This window comes from Mobula birostris, chromosome 4 (assembly GCF_030028105.1).
Source record: "Mobula birostris isolate sMobBir1 chromosome 4, sMobBir1.hap1, whole genome shotgun sequence".
In the NCBI taxonomy this organism is placed as follows: Eukaryota; Metazoa; Chordata; class Chondrichthyes; order Myliobatiformes; family Myliobatidae; genus Mobula; species Mobula birostris.
Genome location: NC_092373.1, coordinates 106,892,826 through 106,912,373, shown reverse-complemented (window position 1 = coordinate 106,912,373; position 19,548 = coordinate 106,892,826). Strand labels below are relative to the sequence as shown.

At 43.3% G+C, this 19,548-nt stretch overlaps 1 protein-coding gene across 1 annotated transcript in view; it reads left to right on the top strand.

Moving 5' to 3' along the window:
* LOC140196530 (calcium uniporter regulatory subunit MCUb, mitochondrial-like) overlaps positions 1-19,548 on the top strand; it is a 97,169-nt gene continuing 77,621 nt past the window's right edge. The window contains exon 1 of the mRNA XM_072255885.1: positions 1-534. Within this exon, the coding sequence (XP_072111986.1) occupies positions 442-534 (93 nt within the window). The 5' untranslated portion in view covers positions 1-441. The remainder of the gene's footprint in view (positions 535-19,548) is intronic.

The window sequence follows — 19,548 nt, the reverse complement described above, 5'->3', positions numbered from 1 at the left end:
GGCAAAGCCGTATTTCGGGGAGCCGCCACTGAATAACTTGACGGTCCCAACACTTTATGGGAGCTTGTCAACACAATGTCTGCCCCGTTTACGGCCATCTTACCAACGGCAGCGCATCACGACATCTCGAAAGAAGTTATATGAACACACGTCTCTCTTATTACCAGCACAATTCCTCTAGCGTCGCATAGAACCAGTTCTGGATTTTTGTTTTAACATTGCCTCCTCGCCCATCACCTGTGAGGGCGTGGGACGGTGGTGAGCGGCGGCGGCAGAGGTCGCTCCGCTCCGCTCGGCTCGGCTCGGCTCGGCTCGGCTGGGCTGTCACTCGGCCCTGATTCAACGGCGGCTTCCTCCCGAGCCGTCCGGACTTCACTCGGCAGTTGAGCTCTGGGAGGATGCAGAGCGGCGCGGAGGAGTGAAGAGGGAGCTCAGCAAGGCATGGCGTGGGGTCGAAGAGCCTTCGGCGCGCTGCTCCCGCTCGGCAGGACCATCCCGTGGGCCGGCAGGTGGCCGGCGGCGCGGACACAGCTGGTGAGTGAGTAGTGGGCATCCCAGTCCCGACCCTTCTCAATGTACGCACCAAACTCCTCCCCACCCCCCGAACACCGAGAATACCACCCCTCTCCAAACACTGAACACAACCACCCCACCCTCTCCCAATCACAATGCAAGCTGAACCGGGGCAATATTTTTGGAGATAGACACACACTGTTCCCCGTTCCATGACCTCCTAACCATGGTGCAACGTATTAATAGACACCCCCCCCCCCGACATGGCAACACCATCCCTGAATGTGTACTCAACATTACTGTTCATACTAAGGAGGATAGTAAAAGCTTCTTTAGGTATGTGAAAAGGAAAAAAATTGTTAGACCAAAATTGGGCCCTTGAAGATAGAAGCCGGTGAATTTATTATGGGGAACAAGGAAATGGCAGACGAGTTGAACAGGTACTTTGGATCTGTCATCACTAGGGAAGACACAGACAATCGCCCAGATGTAATAGTGGCCAAAAGACCTAGGGTAATGGATGAATTGAAGGAAATTTATATTAGGCAGGAAATGGTGTTGGATAGGCTGTTGGGTCTGAAGGCTGATAAGTCTCCGGGACCTGATGGTCTGCATCCCAGGGTACTTAAGGAGGTGGCTTTAGAAATCGTGGACGCATTGGTAATCATTTTCCAATGTTCTATAGATTCAGGATCAGTTCCTGTGGATTGGAGGGTGGCTAATGTTGTCCCTCTCTTCAAGAAGGGAGGAAGAGAGAAAACAGGGAATTATAGACCAGTTAGCCTGACGTCGGTGGTGGGAAAGATGCTGGAGTCAATTATAAAAGATGAAATTATGACACATCTGGATAGTAGTAACAGGATTGGTCCAAGTCAGCATGGATTTATGAAGGGGAAATCGTGCTTGACTAATCTTCTGGAATTTTTTGAGGATGTAACTATGAAAACGGACAAGGGAGAACCAGTGGATGTAGTGTACCGGGACTTTCAGAAAGCCTTTGATAAAGTCCCACATAGGAGATTAGTGGGCAAAATTAGAGCACATGGTATTGGGGGCAGAGTACTGACATGGATTGAAAATTGGCTGGCTAACAGAAAACAAAGAGTAGCGATTAACGGGTCCCTTTCGGAATGGCAGGTGGTGACCAGTGGGGTACCGCAGGGTTCAGTGCTGGGAGCGCTGCTGTTTACAATATATATTAGTGATTTAGATGAGGGAATTAAAAGTAACATTAGCAAATTTGCTGATGACTCAAAGCTGGGAGGCAGGTTGAAATGTGAGGAGGATGTTATGAGAATGCAGGGTGACTTGGACAGGCTGGGTGAGTGGGCAGATGCATGGCAGATGCAGTTTAATGTGGATAAATGTGAGGTTATCCACTTTGGTGGTAAGAACAGGAAGGCAGATTATTATCTAAATGGAGTCAAGTTAGGAAAAGGGAAGCACAACGAGATCTAGGTGTTCTTGTACATCAGTTACTGAAAGCAAGCGTGCAAGTACAGCAGGCAATGAAAAAAGCTACTGGCATGCTGGCCTTCATAATAAGGGGAATTGAGTATAAGAGCAAAGAGGTCCTTCTGCAGCTGTACAGGGCCCTGGTGAGACCACACCTGCAGTACTGTGTACAGTTTTGGTCTCCAAATTTGAGGAAGGACATTCTTGCTATTGAGGGAGTGCAGCGTAGGTTCACAAGGTTAATTCCCGGGATGGTGGGACTGTCATATGTCGAAAGATTGGAGCGACTGGGCTTGTATACTCTGGAATTTAGAAGGCTGAGAGGGGCTCTTATTGAAACATATAAGATTATTAAGGGATTGGACACGCTGCAGGCAGGAAGCATGTTCCCGCTGATGGGTGAGTCCAGAACCAGAGGCCACAGTTTAAGATTTAGGGGTAGGCCATTTAGAACTGAGTTGAGGAAAAACTTTTTCACCCAGAGAGTGGTGGATATATGGAATGCTCTGCCCCAGAAGGCTGTGGAGGCCAAGTCTCTGGATGCTTTCAAAAAAGAGATGGATAGAGCTCTTAAAGATAGTGGAATCAAAGGTTATGGGGATAAGGCAGGAACTGGACACTGATAGTGGATGATCAGCCATGATCACAGTGAATGGCAGTGCTGGCTCAAAGGGCCGAATGGCCTGCTCCTGCACCTATTGTCTATGTTTCTATTACTCGCCCCCTCTCACAAGTAAATACACAACTCCCAAGCCAATATATTTGATAACTACATAGAATTTTGGATTATTACTTATTTATCCCAACAACTTGCAAATGTCTTCCTTGCTGCTGGGCTAGAAGACTCTTCCTCATGGGTCTGCACATTTTGTGTCCCAAACACACTTCTACTATTACGATTAACTAAGGTCACTAACTGCCTTCAATTGCAAAGCTGATCATTTTGCTTTGAAAGATATTCCTTTCAGGCAGCATAGCAATTATGTTAAGCTGTGTGATGGATATTCTGTCTCTGCTAATATTGCCATAAGCAACAAAACTGCTGCATGAAGATGGCCACACAAGCTGATAGGATGGTAAAGGTAGCAAAGGCATTCTTGCCTTTAATAGTGGACGCATTGAGTTCAAATGTCAGGAAGTTATGTTGCAGCTTTATGAAACTGGTTAGGCTGTATCTAGAGTATTGCAATCAATTCTGGTCTCTTCGATGTATGAAGGATATAAAGAGGGTTCTGAAGTTTTTGCGAAGATGCTGCTTGGATTAGAGAGTATGAGCTATAAGACAAATTCATACTATTTTCTCTGGATTGTCAGAGGCGGGGCTGAAGCTAACAGAAATTTATAAAATTCTAAGATTCTAGGGTTGACAGAATCTTTTTCCAAGAGTCAAATAGATTAAGGTGAGGGGGGAAAAAGGGGATGGAGTGGAGCAAGTTTTATATAGAGAGTAGTGGGTTCCTGGAAAGCGCTGCTGGAAGGTGATATTTAAGAGGCGTATGAATGTACCGAGAATGGAAGGTTGGGGGTCATCTGCATGCAGAATATATCAAGTGTCATTGGCTTAATTAGTTTGGCATGACATCTTGGGTCAAAGGGCCTGTTCCTGTGCTGGATTTTTCGATTTTCCTGATGAACTGTGCTCTGCGGTATTTGTCAGATGCTTGTTCACCATGGTTATAAACTAGCCAGATGTCAAAGCATTTCTCTTATTTCAAACTTCTTTTCTAGCTCAAGCAATTTAGCAATCCCATCCTGTGTCCAGAGAAATGGGTGCAAGTGTCACCTTGTAGTGACATCACCATCAGAACCACTTCCAGCTGCTCTTTAGGAATTATATAGAAATGGGTACTTCTGCCTGTGTTGCTGCCATAAGGCTACTCTGGACCTTGGAGAAATCCTGTTAATTTCATTACACCATTCACCCCTTTTCTCTTTTTCATGCCCACTTATTGCCCTGATTCTCCTACCACCCATCTGCAGTAAGGGTTATTTAACACACTAGCACATTCCATGTGATCACAGGGAGAATGTACAAATTCCTCACAGCACGCAAGTTGGAATTGAACCCAGGTGGCTGGAACTATGAGACAATAGTGATACCTGTACCTCTTGCCGGATCCTGAGGTATTCCTAGCATATTACCACTACTATGTCGACTCAGACCTAGGGGGCTAGCATCAGGCACGATGACAGACTCTCCACTTCTCCCCCCCCCCCCCCGCCCCCATCAGTGTGTTCAGTTCATCTACATTAGCCGCGCCGCTGTCTTCTAGGAGCGTGTTGACCATAGTCTTGGGAGGGTGCCCAGGGTTCATCCTCCCGTGCTTGGGCTCCCATATGATGACTAGGCTGGCAGGTAGCTCGGGGTGGTGTAGACAGTGCCCCGCTAGTTGCAGTCTTCTTGTCTCGATTTTAGTGGAGAGCATCGGTAGGTCGTCATAGAGCTCGACGTTTGTCATGTGCTGTTGCCAACTCACGACAAGAGCCATCCAGGGCATTCGTGTATAGCAACCATCTAGAGACTTTCGCATAGTCTTGGTGAGCGTCCACGTCTCGCATCTATACGTGAGAATGGACTCTATGACTGCTATGAAGATCCTCTTTTTAAGCCCCCGGTCAGGTTCGACTTCCAGATTTCCTTCATGTCGTTCATAGCCCTCCACGCCAGTGCCTTCTGTATCTTTATGTCCTCCTCTGAACTCGTCATTCTTGACCCGAGGTACTTGTAGTCAAAGACTTACTTAGTGGTATTATTCTTTATGGTCTTGAGAGTACTTTCGCTTTTAAACACCATGTACTCTGCCTTTTTAGTGTTTGGGTGAAGTCCAACTTTATTGCACTCAATTTCCACTTTTGTCAGTAGCTGCTGTGCTTCTTCCATCTGGTCAGAGAGCAAGACTATGTCATCTGGTCATAGAACATTGGATCTATATTGGTCACCCATAACATACAGAATGTCCTCACAATGTAGACATACATTGCATGTCTTCGAACACAAACACCACATGCCCTAGTACGTATTTCCTTCCAACAGGTAAAGCACAACTCCCTATGACACACAAACACAAATATCAAAACACTCCCCTAAAGCATGTAGTTCTGCTCTTCCCTTAGCACATTCTCCCCCCTCCACAATTGCACAATTTTTTCAGAAATGTTCTCACTTGACTGTCAGATGTAAATTGTATGAGGTTCTGGGCTATCAGAGGTAGCTGATGGTTTTGCTGAAGGCCTTTTTTTCAGTGAGGAGTCTCCATATTGAAAACAGCCTTCTGCCATAGTGAAGCCATTTGTCAAGTATTTTGAGAAGTTATTTATTTAGGGATCTAGCACTGTAACAAGGCCCTTCTGGCCCAACAAGCCTGCATGCCCTGTTACACCCATGTGACCAATGAACCTACAAACCTGTATGCCTATAGCTGTGCACTGAATCTAGGCGATGGCATTGAAATTGACTTCACTCACATTCTAGAAACTTTATGCTTCGGGAATAAAGTTCTTAAACCAACAGTAGGAGAATCTAGGGCCAGAGGGCACAGCCTCGTAATAGAAGGCCGTTTTTCAATGTGCCAAGCACGTGGCCTGGAAGACTAGTGCGCCTTCAGGGTGCCGGATTTTTCGTGGCTCTGGAGGTGGGCTGACTCGAGGTTGGTGTTGTCGCCTGATGTGTCATGGGAGTACATGGAAGATCGAAAGCAGCGAGCTGGCTGCTGGTTGTGTGCCCAGAGACCCGAGTTCTTTGGGCACAGAGCTTGGAAAAAGCGACATAACGGACTTTTAACACTATAAATTGGCGAGTTGTTTTGTGTCTCCCCTCTTGCTGTGAAATGGGGACATCCCTTTTTTCCCTTATTAGGGAAAGAGAGCCTGTTGTATGTTGAATACCAGGTGAATGAGTAGTCTTTGGGGTACTGCGTCTTTACTGATGCTTGAGTGCTTGGTGGGGGGTGCCGATGCTATTTTTGCTGGTGGGGGGGGGGGTCATTGCTTTGCTGCTGCTTATGCATGGGAGGGGAGAGTTGGGGGGGTCTTCGGGGTTCTAACATTTAACTGTCATTCATTTTTGGGACACTCCTCTGTTTCCGTGGATGTTTGCGAAGAAAAAGAATTTCAGGATGTATATTGTATGCATTTCTCTGAAATTATATGTACCTATTGAAACCTTGAGAGCAAGGGTGAGCACTTTCTTTAACCAGATGGTAGTGTATCTGTAATTCATTGCCACAGGAGGCTGTGGAGGCCAAATCATAGGGTGTATTTAAAGCAGAGGTTAACAGATCCTTGATGAGTAAGGGCTTCAAGAGTTACAGGGAGCGGCAAGAGAGTGGGTTTGAGAGGGAAAATAAGTCAGCCATGATCGAATGATCTAATTCTGCTGTTATGTTTTATGGTCAAGTGCAATGAAGGATTAAGTACTAATGCAAGTGCAACTGTAAAATGAAAGTGTTTCCTATAAAAATACCAAATAAGAAGACGTAGCTTAACTTGAGAAGTTGAGGATATAGGCATAAAATGATATTACAATTCACCAATGCAAGTGTAACACTTCTTTTGTTTCCAGAGTTGAATTCCATTCAGAAATCGAAAATGAATTAAATATTTTGTTTTGTCAGGTTGTGTATATATTGTTTGTTCTAAATTAGCATAGATTATGTTTTTTCCATGGAAATAAAGAATATAGGCAGATACATTGAGGATATTTTACTCTTAGATAGGCATATGGATGTTAGGAAAATGAAGGGCTATGCCAGAAGGCCTGTGTGGTCTGCGATGTTGTGCTGCTATGGTCTATGTTTTATATGTAAAGGATCTAATTTACCAAATGGAGCTTATTGCTGTAATGTTGTTGTGCTTCCAAAGCTATAACAACGCGTAATTATTTGTTTAAGAAAGATAAAATTCTGACATCATATGGTGCAGATTGTGCTAATTTTAATCCACTGGAATGAGAGTTTAATGTTCCTTTTAATTAAGCCTTGATTTGATATCAGATAATATGTCAGATGAACTAAATTTCCTCTCATTCTAAATCTGCACAACTGGAATTCAAAGGCCACCCTTGAGTGTGGAATTTCCTGGGATGATGTTTGAATTTTCTCTCTGCTTCTCTAATTGGTGATTGTACCCAGGCTGAGAGCCTCTGCAAGGAGCATCTTTAACTTATTATTTGTCTGGTTGCGCCAGACCATGGTGTCAACCAAAGGGGCTGGAAATACTGCTACATCATTCAAGAATGACTCTTTAAAAAATATTTCACCTTGTTCCCTTTTTTATTTTTGAGACCAGATGTCAGTCTCTGCAATTATTTGAACAGAAATGGTATAGGAACTGAAGACGCCACTCAGGTCAAGTGGGTTTCATTGTGCAGTTAATTCATGACTGATTTGCATCTTTAACTCTCTAACTTAACTTGGTCCTTATTGTTTTGAAAGCAAAACCTGACTACAGCTACTAAAGCTGCTTTTATACCTTCTGGGTAAGAAACTATTTACCTTACTGGGAAATTTCAGATAAGGGGGCAAGAAAATTGAAGACAGGTTGTTCAAAGCTGATGTGGGAACCACTTCTTCACACACTGCAGAGGTATTCAGGTGCTCACTCTCCACTATTAACGCAGAAGTTAGGGTTTAGTTAGAAATTCAAGCTGATGCTCAAATATCGGCTTTCCAGAGGTCAGAAAAAGGTTTTAATCAGAAAACAACCAAGCAAGCAGATGCAAACAATTAATTGTATGTAAGGTTGGTAAAAAGCTAGATATATTGCTTTATTACTACTCCCTAGATGTCTGTTGAAGTTGTCACATAGTGAAGATTACAAATTTTGTGCCTTCAAAATGCCAGAAGCTATAATTCAGGGAAGAGCTTCTCAGCCATTAGGAGGTGGTGATTGATGACTTTCTGTGAGCTAGATTGCAGGGAGACCCAACTGAATAGTTGGATTGTTTCCTTTTGCAAAGATAGTCAAAATTGCTGTACCTCTGATGTCCCCAGCTATGTCTTTCACATTCTAGATGTGGGCAGCAAGTTATGGATTCATAACTTTAGGTCCTCATTGCTGAATTTTAGTATATAAGCAGGGATACTGGCATTTCAGAGACTAAACTATTCTTATTTTCATATGGCCATTGATTTCTTGTCAGTTCTTGGAGGTTACTAGCTGAATCAAATAGTTTGCAGAGGGGCTAGAGTCAGGGGCAGTCTGGTGAAGGACAGAGTTGCAGTTGAAAAGATCCTTGAAGTGTTCTACTCAGTGTGTCTTTGAAGTTTGAATGTTCTTTGTTGCCAATGATGTGGGATACGCTGGAATTTTGGTTTGATGGCCTTCACAGCATTAGTTACCTGGAAGTAGTTGCAGAGCCTCCTTTGTTTTTTTTCCCCTCTAACTTTCTGTTCTTTTTGCAGAAGTTTTTCTCTTGGACTACAGTCTTCAGGGGCCTGTAGAATATGATTCAAATCTGTATTCTTGCAGTTGATTACCTTCTGGATTCTGGTTGTCTTTGGTGAAGGAACTAAGAGAGTCTTCACACTTGCTAATTATAGTGTACTTGAGGAAAGACTGTGTATGCTTTTAGGCACATATTGGTAATTAGTGCTGTCTAAGAACTTTTTTTCCTGTGATACTTGAGGGCTTCAGTACTGAAAATAGAATGGGAATAGGCTTTCCACCTTCAAGTCTGTTCTGCCGTGGGATCATAGTCAGTCATACAGCACAGAATCGGGAAGTGCAGTCCACCAAGTCCATGCCGATCTTTTTGCCCACCTACAAAAATCCCATTTTCCAGCATTAAGGCCATGTCCTCTTATTTTGTTTAGGTGTCCATCTAAATAAATGTCTCATAAATCATATAAAAGTGCCGATTCCATAATCACCCCTGTGTTTTGCACGCAAAACTTGCTTCTCAGATTCTCTTTAAAGCTGTTTCCTATTATCTTAGAACTATGCCCACTTGTCTTTGATACTCCCATTGTGCGGGAAAAGGTTTGATAAACTTCTATCATATCATCCTTCAATCAAGGGAAACATGCCTAGCCTGTAATATCTCTCCTCATAATTGCTGAGCCTCTGGCGATGATCTTTGCATCATCAATGAGGATGGGAGAGGTTCTGGAGGATTGGAAGGTTGCAGATGTTGTTCCCTTATTCAAGAAAGGGACTAAAGATAGCCCTGGAAATTGTAGACCATTGAGTCTTACTTCAGTGGTTGGTAAGTTGATGGAGAAGATCCTGAGAGGCAGGACTTATGAACATTTGGAGAGGCATAATATGATTAGTCAGCATGACTTTGTCAAAGGCAGGTCATGCCTTACGAGCCTGACTGAATTTTTTGAGGATGTGACTAAACACATTGACGAAGGTAGAGCCGTAGGTATAGTGTATATGGATTTCAGCAAGGCAGTTGATAGGTACCCCATGAAAGACATTGAGAAAGTAAGGAGGCATGGGAGCCAAGGGGACATTGCTTTGTGAATGCAGAACTGGCTTGCCCACAGAAGGCAAAGCGTCATATTCTTGTAGATGGGTCATATTCTCCATGGAGGTCAGTGACCAGTGGTGTGCCTCAGGGATCTGTTCTGGGACCCCTACTCTTTGTGATTTTTATCAATGACTTGGATGAGGAAGTGGAGGGATGGATTAGTAAGTTTGCTGATGACACAAGGGTTGGGGGTGTTGTGGATAGTGTGTTGAGCTGTCAGAGGTTATAGAGGGACATTGATAGGATGCAAAACTGGGCTGAGAAGTGGCAGATGGAGTTCAACCCAGATAAGTGTGAAGTGGTTCATTTTGGTAGGTCAAATATGATGGCAGAATATACCATTAATGGTAAGACTCTTGGCTGTGTGGAGGATCAGTGGGATCTTGGGGTCCGAGTCCATAGGACACTCAAAGCTGCTACACAGGTTGACTCTGTGGTTAAGGAGACATATGGTGCATTGGCCTTCATCAATCGTGGAATTGAGTTTAATAGCCAAGAGGTAACGTTGCAGCTCTATAGGACCCTGGTCAGACCCCACTTGGAGTACTGTGCTCAGTTCTGGTTGCCTCACTACAGGAAGGACGTGGAAACCATAGAAAGGATGCAGAGGAGATTTACAAGCACGTGGCCTGGATTGGGGAGCATGCCTTATGAGAATAGGTTGAGTGAATTCAGCCTTTTCTCCTTGGAGCGATGGAGGATGAGAGGTGACCTGATAGAGGTGTATAAGACAATGAGAAGCATTGATTGTGTGAATAGTCATAGGCTTTTTCCCAGGGCTGAAATGGCTAGCACGAGAGGGAAAAGTTTTAAGGTGCTTGGAAGTAGGTATAGAGCAGATGTCAAGGGTAAGTTTATTTACACAGAGAGTGCCGGTGATGGTGGTGGAGGCAGAAATGTTAGGGTCTTTCAAGAGACTCCTGGATAGGTACATGGAGCTTAGAAAGATAGAGGGCTATGGGTAAGCCCTGGTAGTTCTAAGGTAGGGACATGTTCGCTATAGCTTTGTGGGCCGAAGGGCCTATATTGTGCTGTAGGTTTTCTATGTTTCTATAATGGAAGTCTTCCAATCCAGGCAATGCAACCATCTGATGTATCCGCTCTACTCTCTCCAGTGCAATTATCCTTTCTGTAGAACTGAACACAGTATTTAAAGTATGGCCCAACCATTGTCCTGTAACATAAGCTCTTGCATTATATGCCCCACTGTATGAAGGTAAGCATATGACATGTCTCTTCATCACCCTATCCAGTTATGTTGCCACTCTGTGAAATATGAACTTCCACCTTATATCACTCTCTTCATGAGTGTTGTTTAATCCTATCTGATTTCTCAATCTGCTTTGTCTTGCACTTGTTAGTATTAAATTCTATCTGTCATTGCTTTGACTTTCCATCTGATCAGTATTTTGCTGTACATAGACAACCTTCCTTGTCATCCATAGCACCACTGATGTGTCGTCCACACCCACCTCCTGCATTGGTATCCAAATCATTGATATCACAAGAATTGTTGACCCTTATGCGAAGTTGTATACATGCCTCCACATAGTAGCCGTGATGTGGGGTACATATTACAGTGGGAGATAAAAAGGCATGTAAAAAGGGCAAGGTTATGATGGTCATGTGGGATTTCAATATGCAAGTAGATTGGGCAAATCAGCTTGGTACTGGATTCCAGCAGAAGGAATCTGTAGAATTTGAATTTGGATTCTGATTTATTTATTACATGTACTTCAAAACACATAGTGAAATGCTTCAACAACCAACACAACAGAAAGGATGTGCTGCCTATGAGATGGCTTTTTATAGCAGCTTATGGTTGAGCCCATGAGATAAAAGACAGTCAACAGGAATTCTGCAGATGCTGGAAATTCAAGCAACACACATCAAAATTGCTGGTGAACGCAGCAGGCCAGGCAGCATCTCTAGGAAGAGGTACAGTTGACGTTTCAGGCCGAGACCCTTCATCAGGACTCAGATTGCCGATTGCATCGCCTCTGATCTGGGCCGACAATTACGTGCTAGGCAGCACCTAATTAATTAGCATGTTTATTTCGGCTTTTTTCTTAAAGATGTGCTGTGTGCCTCCCGGCTACCGCTGCATTCTTCGTGAATCGGTACAGTATCTGTCCGGGGCCCGGGTGGTGGGACACGGGGGTGTCATCTCATCGTCGATCAGGGCAGGCAGCTCATCTTCTCCTGTGACTGCTCGCCTCGATGTCGAAGGTCGAGTTTTGTCGTCTGCTGTGGCTGATGTGGAAGGCTTGCTTGACTGCTGAACCGCGCGCATTTTTCTATCATACAGTTGTTTGTAAGCACTCAAACCATCTTGAAAATGTCCCCTAAACCTACGTGCTCTTTCAAAATTAAAGTCGTACTTTATCATTGCAGTGAAAATCTCACGCAGTTGCTTCATTTTCTGCATTCGGTTTTGATTGTTATCCTTTCCTCTTCCAATTGCATCAGCTCTTCATCTATCAGTTCTTGGTCATGGGATGCCAAAACCTGTTTAACATCATGTTTGTCAGCTTCCACAAGCCAAACTCACTTTGTCCTTACTTCGTTCACCACGATCGAAACGCTTAATCATGTCTAGTTTTACACTAAGTGTAACACCCTTACTCTTTCAGGCTTTTCCGACACCTTAGAACTCATCTTGATAACAGCTGCTCAATGCAACGTGTTTCAGCAATGCCGTTCCGAATCCGGGGCAGAGCGGCTGCTCGGGGCGCATGCTGATTTTTATCGCGCGCTGATTTTTTATCGTGCGCTGCCTTTCTTTGTAACAGTGAAAACACCTTCTGAAAGCGAAAACAGGGTACTAACGTAGGTCTTTCATAACAGTGAAGTTTTGTAAAGCGAACATTTGAAAAGCGGGGGACACCTGTAATATATTTCACCTTGCAGTTTGAGAAGGAGAAGCTAAAACCAGATATATCAGTATCACAGTTGGTTAAAGATGACTACAGAGGCATGAGAGTGGAGCTGGCCAAAGTTAATTGGAAGGGGATACTAGCAAGGATGATGGTAGAGCAGCAGTGGCTAGTTTCGGGAGTAATTCCGAAGATGCAGGATTAGTTTATCCCAGAAAAGCAGCAGCATTCTGAATGGAAGGTGAGGCAACAGTGGCCGACAGGGAAAGTCAAAGACAGCATAAAAGTAAAAATTAAATAAAAGCTTAGAGCAAAAGTAGTGAGAAGCAAATGGTTCGGGAAGATTTTTAAAAATCAAAAGAAAACAAGTTTTTAAAAAAAGCAATAAGCAGAAAAGGTGAAATATCAAAGTTCAAAGTAAATGTATTATCAAAATACATATATCATCATATATAACCTTGAGATTCATTTTATTGCGGGCATGCCTAGTAAATCCATAAAATAATAACCATAACAGATTCAATGAAAGAAGTGCAAAAGTGTGCAAAAGACCACAAATGTGCAAAAATAAAATATAAAAATAATAAATAAGCAATAAATATTCAGAACATGTGTGAGTGTTGTGGAAAGTGAGTTCATTGATTGTGGGAACATTTCAATGATAGGGCATTTGAAATTGAGTGAAGTTATCCCCTTTGTTTTAAAAGCCTGATGGTTGAGGGGCAATAACTGCTCCTGAACCTGGTGGCATGAGTCCTGAGGCTCTTGTACCTTCTAACCTGATGGCAGCAGCAAGAAGAGAGCATATCCTGGGTGGTGGGGGTTCCTAATGATGGTGCTGCTTTCCTGCAACAGCACTTCATGTAAATGTGCTTAATGGGGCTTTACCCATGATGGGCAGGGCCATATTCACTACTTTATGTAGGATTCTCCATTCAAGGGCATTGGTGTTTTCATACCAGGCTGTGATGCAACCAGTCAATATACTCTGCATTTTACATCTATACAAGTTTGTCAAAGTTTTAAATGTCATGGTGCATCTTTGCAAACTCCTGAGAAAGTAGAGGCGCTGCCGTGTTGTCTTCATAATGGCACTTTCGTGTTGGGCCCAGGACAGTTCTTCTACAATAATAACACTGAGGAATATGAAAATAAGTTAGCCAATAACAGAGAAATAAAAGAGAAAAACAAAACTATTTTTGCAGATATATAAAGAGTAGAAGAGAGGTGAGAGTGGGAATTGGACTGCTGGGAAATTATGCTGGAGAGGTAGTAATGGGGAATGAGAAAAAGATGGAAGAACTGTACAAGTGTTTCGTGTCAGTCTTCACTGTGAACACACAAGAAATTCTAGAGAGTCTGGGGGTAGAAGTGAGTGTAGTTGCTATTACTAAGGAGAAGGTGCTTGGGAAGCTGAAGAGTCTGAAGGTAGACAAGTCACCTGGACCAGATGGACTACACCCCAGGGTTCTGAAATAGCTAGGGGCCAGTCAGCAATCCGAAGGATGAGAGGACGTAGCTCACTCAGGTTTGCCGATTGAGTACATAAGGCATCGATTTGTGGCAGTTTAGTGTTTTGTGCAGCAGCCAATCTGTGATTGGAAACAATTGGCAAAAACAAATAGAAATAAAGCAGGAACAAATGAAGAGCCTTTGTTGGCATGGACAGTGTTAAAGTGGGGGTTTAGGCTTTATCTCTTCAAGGCATCATCGAGGAGTGGCTTGAGTGAGAGAAGGTGAAAAGGCTGTAGGCTATTTTTCCTCTGTTTATTTATTCTTTTCCTTTGCATTTGCACAGTGAGGACAGTAGGGATGCCAGGCAAGATAGCTAAATGCTCCTCTTGTGGGATGTGGGAAGGTAGTGAGACAGCCAGTATCCCTGATGACTACACCTGCAAGAAGTGCATCCGGCTGCACCTTTGAACGAACCATGTTAAGGGGTTGGAACTAGATGATCATTTGGGAGGTTCAGTGAGTGATAGACAGGACATATAGAGATGTAGTTGCACCCAAGGTGCAGAACACACAAGACTTGGGTGGCAGTCAGGAAAGGGAACGGGGTTAAACAGTCAGTGCAGAGTACCCCTGCGGCCATCCCCTCGACAACAGGTTTGGATACTGTTTGGTGGGGGGGTGGGAGATGACCTAGCAGAAGAAAATCACAGCGGCCAGGTCTCTGGCACTGAGTGTGGTTCTGTGGCTCAGAAGGAAAGGGGAGAGAAGAGATGAGCTGTGATGATAGGGGATTCATTAGTTAAAGGAGCAGAAAGGAGGTTCTGTGGAAGAGAACAAGATTTCCAAATGGCAAATTGCCTCCTGGGTGCCAAGGTTCAGGATATTTCTGATCAAGTTCTCAGCACTCTGAAGTGGGAACGTGAGCAGCCAGAGGTTGTGGTCCATGTTGGTACCAATGACAAAGGTAGGATGTGTGACGAGTTTCTGCATTGGGAGTTCATGGAGTTAGGTGCTAATTTAAGGACAGGACCTTCAGGGTTGTGATCTCAGGATTGCTATTCATGCCACGTGCTAGTGAGGCCAGAAATAGGAAGATTGTACACTTTAACGCATGACTAAGGAGACAGTGTAGGAGGGAGGGCATCAGATTTTGGGATCATTGGCTCTCCTCCAGGAAAGGTGGGACCTGTACAGAAGAGTCAGTTTGTACCTGAACTGGAGGGAAACTAATATCGTAGTGGGAAGCTTTGTTAATGCTGCACAGAAGGATTAAACTAGAGTTGCAGGAGGATGGGAACCAGAGTGCCACACAGTTGGGTGTTTGGGAGACATGTTGTTAAGACCTCAGGCAAAGTTAGGAATCAGAAGGTTGAGCATGGCACAACTAATGTTCTGAGCTGCGTATATTTTAAAGCAAGAAATATTGTAGGAAGGGCAGATGAGCTCAGGACATGGATCAACTCATGTAGTTATGATATTGTAGCCATTAGTGAGACTTGGTTGCAGCAGGGCCTAGACTGGCAGCTCAATATTCTGGTGTTCCATTGTTTTAGACATGATGGAATGGGAGGGATTAAAGGGGGAGGAGTGATGTTAGTAATCAGCGAAAATGTCATGGCAGTGCTCAGTCAGGACAAACTGGCCAGCTCATCTAGTGAGGCTTTATGGGTGAAAAGAAAATGTGATCCCTGGGGTATGGGTGCCAAAATCTAAGGTGGGGACAAATTATTGGGTATATTTAAAGCAGAGGTTGATAGGTTCTTGATTAGTCAGGATGTCAAAGGTTACAAGGAGAAGGCAGAAAAATGGGGTTGAGAGGGATAATGGAATGGCAGAACAGACTCGATAGGCCAAATGTCCCAATTCAACTCCTGTGTCTGATGGTCTTAATATGACATTGAATTTTTGAAGTCTGGTTGCATCTAGGAATAGAGGCGGAGTGAGTGGGTGTTAGTGTCAAAAAGAGTTTTCACAGTGTTGTCCTTGCATCTATTATATTTTCATGTGGCCATGTTGGGTTCTTCATTGGTCAGTCGACTGTTTCTGAGCCATCTGAGGTGTTTTGCTTGGATCCAGGTTCTTGATTAAATATTGTGGTTAATCATTCTTACCTTTGGAATAATGATCTCAACCCTACAGAGTTAAATTAGTTAAAATCCATTGAAGATGTAGAGAGCAGGGACTGCACACCGATCAAAATGGTGCTGAGCTGCAATCTGTCGAGGTCACGGTTCAGATTTAGTTACTTTTTAGGGGTTTTTGGTTGATGGGGATGGTTTTGGTGATGGAGAGGGTAGTTAGTGGTCAGGTTAGTGTTTGGAGATGGATGTGGGGGACTTGGAGAACAGGCTGGAGCCTAGGTCTAGGACACTGCTCAGTGGTCAAAGGCCAGCGGCATGAGTGTGGATGATGTCAGATGTCAGACGGGCAGATCGTGAGGCTCAGCGAGACTGGAGCTCAAGATCTAGTTTTCAAGGCCATGACATTGGCGAATGTGACATTCAGGGTCCACATCTATTATTATCTGTAAGTCCTGGGTCAATGCGGAAGATCAAAGCCCGAAGGCCAGTCGGAGTTCTGGTTGGAAATTCAGAGTTCAGATCATACCTGGAGTTATGGTGCAGAGCCCAGGATCCCAGACTGTAGGCCTGGATCAGAGGCCAGGGTCGGACGTCTGGATCGGGGCTCTGGTCTGGATGGAACGCCTGGAGATCTGGCCGCCGATTTTTGGTTGAGGTCCAATTACTGGAGCATCAAGTTTGTGAATCTCTGTGGGTCTGCTGGTGAAGTTAGGCCCAGTGTCTGTGAATCCAGGAGTCTGCTGGAAGCTGAAGACAGCCGGTCCTGAGAACTGCCTATGTACATGGGCAGGTTCCACTTGGTATGTTCTGTTTTATTGTTTTCTCTGTTGTTCCACTGAACATTTTGGGCATGCTATGTTGGTGCTAGAATGTGTTGTGACATTTGCGGGCTGTTCTCAGCACATCCTTGGGTGTGTTGATTATCAACTCAAATAATGTATTTCACTGTGTTTCGATGTGTTAAATAAATCTGAATCTGCAGTAGGGGAACTATTAATATGAAAATAATACTAGTCATCAGGATTTTGATTGTCCATGTTGAATGCCTTGTTGTCATGTTGATAAGCAGTTGGCGAACTAATTAGGACTCCTCTTGGTCCAGAATTGATTGCCCAGTCAATGCACTTTCCTAACATAGAGTTAGTGACATTATTCAAGTCTCCCACAGAGTTCTGAATTAAAGCCATTAATGTAGTGTATGGTTCCAATTAGTCTGAGCTCAATATGATTTTACAACCTTTCATCATTTTGACAATTTTGATTTTAAAAAAACGGAAGAATTGAAAATGCTGTGCTAGTATGGATTAATCTTCTGTGAGTGTATTTGAATTGTTCAAAATGGCTCTCCACATAAAGCCATTCGACTATTCCTCAAACTTGATGTCATTTTACATTTCATGCCTTTAGGCAAGATTCACTAAGTAAATATGATTTTTCCAAGGAGACAGTTGTTGTTTATAGTCTGATTGTTCTTGCTTCTGGAGGCCCAGTTTGTTTTGTATGAACATCACGTTACTTATGTAAGCTGTTTTTTACATCATTTCCTGCGCAGGTTAATTTGGATTTCAGTTTGAAGCACATGGTGGAAAGGCATCAATCTGCATCTTCTCTTTATTTGCCCTTGAAACAGCAATATCTTTTCACAAGTAAGATCTCATTTAAAAACCCTGAAGAAAGCTTCCATCTCGGGTGATTTTCGAAAAGATGTTTAACTCACTGCATAGCTTTTATCTTTAGTTTCAATCCATATGGTGGGGTGTATATACATTTCAAGCCATTAATGTGCTATACCATCTCATGAAAAGTAACAATAGACTTTTAAAGTCTTCTAAATTGCGTCATTGCATATGTGGCCACCAAATCTTCCAGCACAGTATTTGGTAATTGCAACAATACCATTTTTTTTTAAAAAAACGAGCTGCCTATAAACTCCCTTCTCTTACATTCTTTCTTTTAAAGTGGATGTCTAAATCCATTTGAAAGTTACTATTGTAATTGCTTCCACCAAGCTTTCATACAGTACAATTCATTTCAAAACTGTTTGCTTGAAAGAAATTCTTCTCATCTCTACCCTGATTATTTTGCAAGTTGTTTGAAATGAATAGAATTTTAAAATGATGCAGTGCAGAAACAGGTTGTTCAGCTCACTGTGACCAATCAGTACTTATCCTATTTCCCACGAATTGGCCTGTCACCTGCCATGCTGTTGCAATCCAATTCTTATTTAAGTGTTGTAAAAATACCTGCTGCCATTACCCCCAAAGCCATCGATTTCCTGTTTTCAACCACTCTCTGGGTGAACAATCTTCCTCCAATTCCCTGTAAACCTCTTACTCCTTACCTCAAGCCTGCACCCTTTGGTTACAGACACATCTGTAATGGTGTCAATGTTCCAACTTTCTGTCCTATAAGTGATTGTGCTTGAGAATTCTCCATAACCTTATCAGAATCAGAATCAGGTTTATTATCACTGGTATGTGATGTGAGATTTGTTAACTTAGCAGCAGCAGTTCAATGCAATACATAATCTAGCAGAGAGAGGAAGGAAAAAAAATCAAGAAAATAAAACATAAATAACAAGTAAATCAATTACATATATTGAATAGATTTTTTAAAGATGTGCTAAAACAGAAATGCTGTATATTTAAGAAAAGTGAGGTAGTGTCCCAAGCTTCAATGTCCATTTAGGAATTGGATGGTAGAGGGGAAGAAGCTGTTCCTGAATCACTGAGTGTGTGCCTCAGGCTTCTGTACTTTCCTACCTGATGGTAACAGTGAGAAAAGGGCATGCCCTGGGTGCTGGAGGTCCTTAATAATGGATGCTGCCTTTCTGAGACACCACTCCCTAAAGATGTCCCAGGTACTTTGTAGGCTAGCACCAAGATGGAGCTGACTAAATTTGCAACCTTCTGCAGCTTCTTTCGGTCCTGTGCAGTAGCCCCTCCATACCAGACAGTGATGCAGCCTGTCAGAATGCTCTCCACGGTACAACTATAGAAGTTTTTGAGTGTATTTGTTGACATGCCAAATCTCTTCAAACTCCTAATAAAGTACTGTACAGCCACTGCCTTGCCTTCTTTATGACTACATCAATGTGTTGGACCAGATTAGATCCTCAGAGATCTAATCAGGTCAACATTTAGCCTTCTCCATGCCAAAGACTAGAAAACCAGATAATTCAGTCTCTCCTGATGATTGAAACGTTCCTCTCCAGGCAACATGATCGTGAATTGCTTCTGTACCCTTTTGAGAGAAATCGCATCCTTCCTGTTGATTGCACATAGACTTACAGTGTTCCAAAATGAAGTTTTTTGAGCAGCATCTGTGGGAGGAAAGGACATTGCCGTTCCTTCTGTGGGTTGTTTTCTTTATCTATTGTGTAAGCTTTAGCTTTATTAGTCCTTGCATTTTTCAACATTAACCTCCAATATCATGCCCACATTTAGAAAGGTCTGCCATATTAGCTACTTGTCATACCAATTTGCACCAAAAACAAGCAGTGTGTAGATGAGAGGCCTTGATCATGTAGATAGTCAGAGGCTTTTTCCCGGGGCTGGAATGGCTAGCACGAGAAGGCACAGTTTTAAGGTGTTTAGAAGCAGGTACAGAGGAGATGTCAGGGGTAAGTTTTTTACGTAGAGAGTGGCGAGTGCATGGAATGGGGTGCGGCGACGATGGTGAAGGCGGATACAAT